The sequence below is a fragment of the Saccostrea cucullata genome, unplaced genomic scaffold (genome assembly GCF_032062105.1).
Source record: "Saccostrea cucullata isolate Sc308-1 unplaced genomic scaffold, CSIRO_AGI_Scuc_v1 ctg3140, whole genome shotgun sequence".
In the NCBI taxonomy this organism is placed as follows: Eukaryota; Metazoa; Mollusca; class Bivalvia; order Ostreida; family Ostreidae; genus Saccostrea; species Saccostrea cuccullata.
Genome location: NW_026933901.1, coordinates 12,408 through 23,086, shown reverse-complemented (window position 1 = coordinate 23,086; position 10,679 = coordinate 12,408). Strand labels below are relative to the sequence as shown.

Sequence of the window (10,679 nt, the reverse complement as noted above, 5' to 3'; positions counted from 1 at the left end):
TTTACGTGAATATGACCGTACAATAAAATCCGTAATACTTTACAGTATCGAAATTTGGGATCTCTTAATACATGTAATACCTCTACGGCACGATTTGGACCAATTGCACTTGATGAATCATATTCAAAATCACTTTAAGGGAAATTACATTAAAAGTTTTTAGGTTTTACTAGATGTAGAAAACAAAAGTACAAAATTTACTGTTTTATCCTAATAAGGTTTACACCCTATGAGTTTCAGTATTGTTCAGCTTATTTTGAGTTGATAGCATGGTTTGAGAACTTGGATGACTCGTATCCTCTACTCAATGCTGCCTAAACTGCCTCAATATCCAGTTTCAACAAAACAAATTATCATGGTTCCTGATCAATTCAAACAACTTTTCCTCACTTAATTCCCCGTGTGCAATCAACTACATCAGACTTTAAATGTTGTAAATGCATTCTTAATTCATACTTTCTTTAAAAAGTGATGTCAAAAGAAGGAAAAATTAAAAACTTGTGGAAAGTTAGACACTTGCTGCAAAATTAAACAAATTTTATGGGAGCAATATGTTATTTTGGCTACTAAATAAAATTTAGGTGAGTTCTGGGAACCAGATTATTTTAAAAGAAAACATCGTTTTGACCCCTTTGTATCCAAAGGTTAAAATGAAATTTCCAAAGCCTTATTGCACTACCCGGTACTACAGGACGTTACCAATCATCTTCCAAAAGGATATTAGGCTACCGCGTAAAATGAAAGAATAGACTGGAAATAAGGTTTTCGATGTTATTTTTGTTCCACATTAACCCCCAGGGTAGGGTACGATTGTAATTTCCGAAACCATATTGAACAGCTTCAGGACACCACCTTAATTTTAAATTCTAAAAGATTAATTGGTTACTGCCTAAAGTAATTGAGGAGATTGATGAAGAAGAAAAATTATTAATGTAACCGAGGGACTGACCAGGGTAACAACAATATACCCGCTCTTTAATAATATAGATTATGTATTGTTTTAATGTTCCTCTCGAGAACTTTTCACTCATTTGGAGACGCCACCACTTGCCGTTGGAAAGCTGTAAATTTTGTCCTAAACTCGGCTCTCAAGGTCATTGAGCAAGGAGGGATCTTTTTCCGTGCCAGCACCTACTGCGACACGGGACCTTGGTTTACACGGTCTCATCCGAAAGACCGCTCTCCACGTCCCACAGTGGGATTCGAACTAGCGATGTAAGGATCACCTCCTTACTTCGCGCGTTAATTATATTTTTTAATAAATGAAACGAAGGTGCAACCAAATAAACATCAATACTATTACATTGTAATTCCATTACAATATTTTTTATTTGATTGAAAAAATAAATTGCAGTTGCTTGTCATGACACTTTGCAAACTGATTGTTTAAAAAAATCATATCATACAAAATCAAATTAATCTTAAATATGAAATTCATTTGGAAAATGTAGTTATTAAGTGCTTTGACAGACAATAAATTACAAATAAGAGAATTACAGAAGAGAGATCTTTAATTCTTGTGCCAAATTCTCTGGAGATATAGATAACACTGCTTGATAAGAGATGCCTTAACAACTTCCCACACCAAACTCATTAATTTATCTTTAATTGGATGAATGTCCACTCATTACTCCCAAGGACCATAATGAATGGAAATCAAGATCATAATAACATCAACGTTCCAAAGTTTTTACTACAGTAAATCAAAGTTCCAAAGTTTTGCACTATAGTAAATCAAAGTTCCAAATTTTTCGCCATAAAATACTTCAGTAAATCAAAGTTCAAAAGTTTTAACTTTAGTAAATCAAAGTTCCAAAGTTTTTACTTTGGTACTACAATTTACTATTGTAAATTAAAGTTTACTGTATCGCGCTTAGACTATTCTTCTTCGATAACTGGCATTTACCGTAAATGCAATTAATTAAGGGTCCAAGTATGGTTTTATTGCGTGAAAACTATAATAGCGAAACTCTTCAATTTTATACTATAAATGACTTAATTAACTTTGGTGTAAATGCCAAGTTTGATAAAAAAAAAACGTTTAGTAAAAACCCCGTTCCCTAAAGTCCTACATGTAATACAGTTTTTGTAGAATCTAACTTTTCTATTGCAATATGTTTGGTAGTGTCTTGAAGATGTGCAAGGTCCTGATATGTCGGTTTTTACCGTCGGTTACCGTCGCTCAAAGACTAATATATAAAACCACAACGCTACAGTTCTGCAGCTAACATATGGAAGGATTTCCGGGTGGTGTAGTTTCATTGTTGTTAAATTAATGTCAATTTGGGAAAGATGGGCCACAACATAACTTAAAGATCAAAATAGAATAAATCTGGGAAAAAATCTCCTAATGCTATGGTTAGTCAAGAAAATTTTGAAGTACCCTTAGTATGTGTAGTGTATTCAAATCATGCCTCCGGGGGAATTTTGGCCCCTATACATTCTGAACTGATTTTTGCTTTTTCCAAGCTAATGTGTTCAGGTGAGCGATGTGGCCCATGGGTTCTTGTCCTATAAATATGGAATATATATTTTTCTTTTGACAGTAGCCTATTCAATTTTTATTCAATTTTTACTCAAGCCCTAGAGGGGCTTGAGTTATCTAAAGCGATGCTAGGTCATCGATTTATTCAGTTAAAAATATATTATTTTTTGTAGATAAAAATATTTCTAGAGACAAAAATTAAGCTTATCTTGAAAACGTTTGTACGAGGGGTGATCAAAAAGTTCGCGAACTAGTTGAATAACTTTCATAAAAGAAACCTGGTTTCAGTGTTGATTATATTTTAAATTGGTCCTCTCCGATTTTAATGCACATCAGCCACCGTACTGCGCATGTGCGAATCACGTGATATTGGCGGTCACGTGACCCACTCCGTAGCCTTCTGTCACAAAAGCTGAAAGATTTTACTGAGTGTTATATTTCTTTCCATGTAAGTTAATTTTCATAACAAGAACAATTCATTTGTCAGAAATGATCAAATCTTGACAACAGAATGGGTAGATAAGAATGTCCTTTCCAAAAATAAGCATGGCGACCATTAAAACACAAATCTTCTGTATCGGGAGAGACGTTTTATTCAAGGTGAACAGAGAATGGTTGCCTCCTTTTTATCATATCTAATATGTTTAAAATCTAAAGTAAACGATATCTTAAGTATTTAATAATTATATTATTGTTCAAATATTCAACTATTTTTCAAAGTGTTAATTGAAGGTCTTTGATAGCAAATTGCTTAATTAAAAACAAGGATCTTTTCAAACTTGCTTTCACTGAGCAACATGACATGTATCATTTTAACTATATACCTTCCTTCACTAAAACGATCAATCCAATCATTGATTAAATTTATAGTAAGTCATTTGTCTTTATAGACTGTGTACAAATTATTATATGTTTCGGCAAAGGGGTTCCTAAGATATGCAATAAATTGTACAGTCTTTTGTTGAACGAGTACGACTGAGACAACCAGTTTTCGTCACAAGTGACCTACATAGGGACGTGATTTTCACATTGTGACGTCACAAACAAGGAGCAAAATTTTATTCAGCATACGCTATTTATAGCGTATTAATATGATTGAGAATAGGTTATATATGTGTAATAATGTTTTAGAATGTCAACCTAATGGACAACCAGGGATCAAAAAGATGTCTTACAATACAAAAATCTGGTTCCCTGAACTCTTTTTACGTTTATCATCCCCCCAAGTTACCAACTTATAAATAGGTTTCGTTTAGCACAAATTCGCAATAGTTATTTCCTGTTGACCGCCATATTGGAGGTCAACATGCTCAAATTCCTTCATTATTCAACCAACTTTAATTTTTTGTACTGGCCATTGTGGAGTAGGAGGCATTGTTTTTTCTGAAAAATAATACATTTTTAAAGCCTCTTTTGTTTCATAATATTTATTCCATTAAGATTTTACCCCCAAAATTTCTGCTACACCCACTTAAATTTGGTGAGTAAGACAAATAGGAACCAGAAGTCTCTGTCGAGACTGTAACTCTACTGGTTTGTACTTATAATAAGGGAGAAAAGTAGCAGTTGGGACTTAAAACTTTACAAAAGCAATAAATAGAATATGATCCTTGATTAAGCCTCTTTTTGTGGCAAGATTGCAGTAAGACTACAACACTGTAGAACTAGCTTTTAATAAAACTTTACTGAATTTTGAATTTTAGTTAACATAGCAACATTAATCATCAAAATCAAAAACACAAAACTGATAATTATGTATCTCAGTGTAGTCTACTTGCACGTAAAATTAAATTATAATCAGAGTAAAACTGTATTTGTAGCATTTTGAGAGTATTTCACAGAAATTTTTATTTTAATAGTATCCAGGGCAACATCGTTCATCGATCAAAAATCAATACACAGAATTATATATCTTTGTGCAGTCTACTTGTGTGCCAAGTTATATTGAAATCAGACCAAAACTGTAGGAGGAGTAGCATTTTAAAAGTATTTCACAGAAATTTCTATTTATAGAAACCAGGGCAACACCATTCATCCAAATCAAAAATTGATATACAGAATTATGTATATTAGTGTAGTCTATTTGTGTGCCAAGTTATACTGAAATGAGACCAAAACTGTAAGAGGAGTAGCATTTTAAAAGTAATTCACAGAAATTTCTATTTATAGTAACCACGGCAACACCGTTCATCCAAATCAAAAACCGATACACAGAATTATGTATCTTATTGTATTCTTTGTGCGCCAAGTTATATTGGAATCAGACCAAAACTGTAGGAGGAGTAACATTTAAAAAAAAATTGTTTACAGACAGACAGACAGACAGACGGACGGACAACGGACGCATTACTATCGCATAAGCTCTTCTGGTCTCCGACCAGTAGAGCTAAAAATTATCAGGTTGAATACCAAGATGGCGGCAAAGGGATATAACTCGGGAAAAAATACGTCATATGAAAACTATATAATTGATTCAAAGCTGAACACGATTCATTTATAGGCTAACGCCATTTTCAATATTACTGTCTACTATTTAGCACCGGGGTATAATCTTTGCATTCGTTACACCTGACTGCTTTACTGTCTGTGAGGAATGGCGATCCGTGCTAGTGCTGGTTATCTTGCATTACCATTGTTTAAATTTTATTGCAGTTACGTGTATTTGTGTTTGTATACTGCACTGACCTGTGCAACTGTTGTAAGTAATCTTGCTCCCCTGCATAAGAAGTACACAGTTATTTTTTTGTTGCTACTGAGTGCTGTATAGCATACACCCGTCTACACCAGTAACGACTAATTACAATGAACGGTGATTAAGTCAGTCGCTTCATATAGGGTCCGCAGAAATAGAGAGATTCCGATCGGATATAGCGGATACATTCCTTTTACAAATCGTGTTCAGCTTTACCAGGTAAAAATCTAAATGTGGGTAGTACTGTCTTATAAATGACAGCATCTTGTTAATATATATTTCATTTTTTTCCGAAGAAAAAAATTCAATAAGAAAAAACACATTTTATATATCTTTATAAAGGCATTTGCTTATCGCCTTAAAGACTTGTCTTCTTTCTACCTACTGTGTACAACTTATACACGAAGAAGTGCATAAACTTATACTTCTAACTTTAGATAAAAGTAATGAAATTATTTCATTTTGTATCAATTATTGGATCAGAAAAAAAATCTCTTTGGTATGCTCACTTCGTTATTTTATGCATTTCGGCGTATATGCAAATTATCATGCGAGCAAACTGTTTGATACCATCATAAAGCCCAGTCTGATCAAAAGCGCCATCCTCCCCTCGTCATGACGGGGACTACTTTTAAATAATTTGCATAAAACCAAACAACTAGACAGTAATTCCGTAATTAATGAGTTTTTTGCGGAGACAAGTAGAGATTTGAAAATAGTCCGAAAATAGTCCGCATTCCTGAATATTTAACACATATACATACCTTTCAATTCCAAGTATTCATTTGGGGACAAACACATCAGAAATTTTTTGAAAGCTTCAACTTTTTTTCCGGGTAATTCAATTTCAGCTGCATATTTTTCTTTGAAATCCGAAGAAAACATAGATTTAAAGACGGGAGACGCTAAAGCAAGAATTGCTTTGATAGTGTACATCTTTCTTCCCTCTACAACAAGAGCTACATCGGTTACTCCAGGTTCTTCACGGAAAAGATCCTTGGCTTCCGTTTTAATATCCTCTGGTTCTTCTGATTTTTCCATCTTTTTGCACAAATTAGCAAATTAACTTAAACTTGTACTTTGGTTAAACTTGGGATAAAGCAATAATGCAATAGTTGATATTGTCTTCTCACGCAATTTTAAAATTTAATTGTCTGTACTCTTCGCCTTGGTGCGTTTAAGATAGCTTTATAATTTAACTTTAGACTGATTAACAAAATTTAAAGGCCCATCTTGGAGTTGGTATCGTTAGATTCATAATTATTTTTAACTCTTACCCTGCATTAAACATACCAATTAAGCATTCAGATAAAATTTAAAATCTGATCGGGTATAATGAAACATTTATGAGACGTTGTAATGGTTCAGACTATTGTTTACCATTTCATTGTGTCAGTGTCAATTCAACTTATAAGGGTAAAATTTTAAACATTTAGAAACCTTAATTAAATTTTTTTTTGGTTGTTTAATGCCCCTCTTGAAATTTTATTAAACTCATATAGAGACACTACCACTTGCCAGCGGAGAGCTGAAAGTTTTGTCTTCTGCACGGCTTTAAAATCATCGTCATTTGCAAATAGGTACCTTGCTTCACGAGGTAAATGTAAATAGAAAAGCACTATATAATAATTACATGATCTCCCAAGTTTACAAGAAACTTAACTATCAAAAAATTATTAAAAAATGAATTTATGTTTCTCTGGTTACTGTAAAAAATTGTAACGTGTCTTAAGCCCTACTAAACTATCAATAAATTTATGTTGTGTCTCCAACCGATCCACAAACCAAGTCCGTCGCTAATCATTTATTTTGCCATCATTAGAGTTTTGTTATTTAACTTTTTTTATTTGAACAAAGTTTAAGTAACAAAACAGAAAAGCCCATGTACACAAAGCGCATAGAGTATTTATATTCTCCTTTTATCTGGTCCTTTTTATTAATTTACTAGTGAGTGAAAACATATTTGAAGTATAATCGCCTCTACGAAGGAGGGTAAGTACGCTGACAAGATATATCTTGTTTTTATTGAGTAGTTTATAACTGATAACTGAAAATATGACATATCATGGAAGGAATTCATTATAACAATGTAAGCTACAGATATCAAATCAAAATTGATGCAGATATTTCATACGTTTGGATACATGTGTAATTAGAAATAAAATATCTTTTTATGTTTGACTTTAAATACATACTGTGTTCATCTAAGATCAGGTAATCCCTGTTCGTCGTGATTAGTAATTATTCTGTTTACTAGCTTAAATGAGAAGTGGAGTGGAGGTCGTCAAGATACTTAGATACCCAGTGTAAGCTACTTATAAATTCTAGATTTACTAATGTTATCTAGTAAATATATCCAATACTAGTAAAACTACATTTAAAGTGCATGTAGTGATGTATTGAAAGTAAATTTACTAGTCTTCTTTGTGACTTTCACTAGTTTTAATTTTTTATTCAGTGTAGCAGAAGCAAATAAATGCCTCTGTTACATTTAACGCCCACGTTGGGACCCAACTATTCTCTGAAGGTTTTGAGAGTAATCACCCACAAAACTTTGTTAAGAGATGAGGACATTTCATTCTCTGGAGTGGACAAATGTGGTGTAAGATACACGGGATTCTTCGTACATGTACAATGCTTGTCAAGGGTTTCTGATACGTTGTTCATGATGAGAGTAGCGTATCAGAAACCCTTGGCTAGCGAAGATGGTTGGTTAACCATTTAGCTCAGTTGGTAGAGCACTGGACTAGCATTTTTTCAATCCCCAGCTGCAGGGGCAAATAATTGTATCTGTTACAATATATTGCTGTATCAAAAGGTTTCGTTATAAGGTTATCATTAACGTCTTTTTCTTAGTATATCCAAATAGAAAACAACTTGATGTAACAGAGTCTGTGCTTTCTTTCCTATTGACTTCATAGGGAGTCCGAGATATCAAATCAATGTTGGAATGAAAATTAATATAACTGTTAATTGATAAACCGTCGTCAATAAACATCTAAATGTTGAATTGGAGGCCAAAGCAAGGGACTTCAACATTCATGTAAAAGTTTTAGAATAATTTCTGAAACTTTGATATCTTTTTAAATTAATTTTTATTTATTTGAATAGTTAAATTAGTCAGCTTATAATATAGGGCAGAAAAAATTCCCATGGAAATTCCGACAGATTGTTGAAAGACTTGATCTAACACCCCCCCCCCCCAAATAGTAAACAAATAAATAAAAAAAATTATTTTATAAAATGCAAATATATTGTCAATCAGAAACTCAAATCTTTTTAAATATTGACTTCGGAGCACTTGTGTGTAAAATTAGAATATTTTTAAGAAAATAATTTTGCAAATCATTTTAATTACCAGTGAAAAGTTTACTTAATAAACAAGTTCCATTTTTATTGAAAAAGCAGCTAGCTATCTGTGATGTCAAAATAATTTCAAAAAGCATACAACAACAAAAAGCAGAATGGAGAAATAGTTTTTCAATGAACATTTTTGTACCAAAATAAAAGTGAAATATTTTGTTTTGAAAAAGAGTTCGTGCGTCCCACTATGTTCCTCTTTAAAACTACATGCACGTCCAATGTTAGTAGTACAGGGTATACATATCCATCATCCGATATTAAGGCGAAATCGTACAGCTATAAAAAATATTCGTCTCTGTATTTACACTGACATCCATATCCATGTAAAGAATCAAGTTTCTCAATTCTGGCTTCAAACAGTTCTGCTTTATCCTTATCAGAGAGTCTTTCATAAGATGTCCCTACTGATCTGTACGTAGACAGTTTGAATTTTACTAGACATGTCCTAGTCCTTTGGCGTACTCTTGACATACTGTATATTCCACTGTTATAAAAATATTTTAATAAAAACGCTACCCTCATTTTCAAATCACCTTTATAACCTCTGGCTTCTGTAAGTTCAATCTCTTTTAGAAGCCAATTTTCACACTTGTTGATAATGGAGTCCACTTGATATTCTTGGGCTAAGGGAAGTAAATTCCCAATTACATCATCTGAAATGTATGTTACAAATCAAATATACAATAAACGTATATTGAACTATACATACCTGTTACAGAAAATAAGTGTAATTGTTGAACCTGGCGTGACATGTGTAATTCCTATATATATATAATTACATGTATTAGATTTTCGCTGTTTCTTTATCTTTTATATAAGTGAAAGCATGTATATGTATAATTAGCTCACTTGAGCTCAAAGCTCAAGTGAGATTTTCCGATCACCTGGTGTTCGGCGTCCATCCGTCTAGGTGTTTGTCCGTCCGTCCTTCTCTTCACATTTTCAATATTTTCTCAATATTGGTACAAAGCATCTCTGGGTGAAGGAAATTATAAATTGTTAAATTGAAGGGCAAAGTTTCCTTCAAAGGGAACATAATAAAGAATCAAGAAGATGCAAAAAGAGGGTGATGTCGTTAACAAATCTTCTCAAGAACCACTGGGTCAGAAAAGCTGAAGCGACACAAAAGCCACAATAGGAAATCAATGCTTTACAATGAAAAGTATAGGAAAAGTCTTCTTCTGAATAACCAACCAATTACCTGACCAGAAAAGCTGTAATACATGTAAGATCTTAATATCACACGAGTACGGAATCTTGATAGGACCACGTAGTTCACTATCCCTTCATCACACCATCGAGTTTTTGGTCGATAGTGCGATGACATGATAGGGAAGAGATGGTGCAATGGCGATGATGCGACAATGCAATGACGTATCGATGATGCGACGACACGATGAAGCGATAGCGCGATGATACGACGTTGCGATTAGCAATGACGAGATAGTGCGATGACGATGATGTAATGGTTCAATGACGGGATGTATCTTTCGTGTCATTGCACCATCGTCGCAATGTTGCGCTATCGCATCATCGTTTCATCGTCATGCATCGCTTCATCTCGTAATCGCACCATCGCATTATCGCGCCATCAACCCTTTAGTCGATGCTCGATGATGAGAAAGTGAACTAATTGCCCTATCCGGATTCCATACACAAGAAAACGATTTGTGTTGAACCGAAAGCAAAATGCATCTTCTGAAAAGATTTTTCCCCTCAAATTCCTTCCATTTAATTATTGCATACATGAATAATTGTATTGTGTTTAATATCTACATATTTCAAACTGATTCGGTCGTTTGCCTTTAAAAATAATCTTGGAATACATACCATTAAAATCCAAGCATTTATTTGGGGACAGGCACATCAAAAAATTTTCGAAGTCTCTGTACGTTTTTCCTGGCAGTTCAATTTCCATTACATTTTTTTCTTTAAAATTTGATGAAAACATTGTTTTGAAGACAGGGGAAGCAAGGGAAAGAATTGATTTTACAGTGTACATCTTTTTCCCCTCTATGATAAGAGCAATATCCGTTGTTCCTGGTTTCTCGGGAAATTGATCACTTGTCGATTCATCAATGAATTCCATTATTTTTGCATGCAATTTTAAACAGGATCCGGATAGTTGTTGACACAAAC

General features: G+C 33.5%; 1 protein-coding gene across 2 annotated transcripts; it reads right to left on the bottom strand.

Moving 5' to 3' along the window:
- Window positions 1–8,574: 8,574 nt before the first annotated feature.
- LOC134239566 (BTB and MATH domain-containing protein 36-like) lies at window positions 8,575–10,679 on the bottom strand. Of its 2 annotated transcripts, XM_062721731.1 has the most exons (3): window positions 10,371–10,679; window positions 9,130–9,193; window positions 8,575–9,024 (listed from the first exon to the last, which is right to left on the bottom strand). In XM_062721731.1, the coding sequence occupies exons 1-3, from the start codon at window positions 10,627–10,629 to the stop codon at window positions 8,817–8,819; spliced, it is 531 nt and encodes a 176-aa protein (XP_062577715.1). In that variant the 5' UTR covers window positions 10,630–10,679; the 3' UTR covers window positions 8,575–8,816. The 2 variants fall into 2 exon arrangements, with proteins under 2 accessions (XP_062577715.1, XP_062577714.1); XM_062721730.1 differs by having other exon boundaries at window positions 8,575–9,193.

Bases quoted from the DNA above. Each gene is read 5' to 3' on its own strand.
- LOC134239566 (XM_062721730.1), bottom strand. From the start codon at position 10,629: ATGGAATTCATTGATGAATCGACAAGTGATCAATTTCCCGAGAAACCA. The intron at 9,194-10,370 runs GTATGTATTCCA...CATACATTTCAG, and splicing joins TAAATGCTTGGATTTTAATG to ATGATGTAATTGGGAATTTA.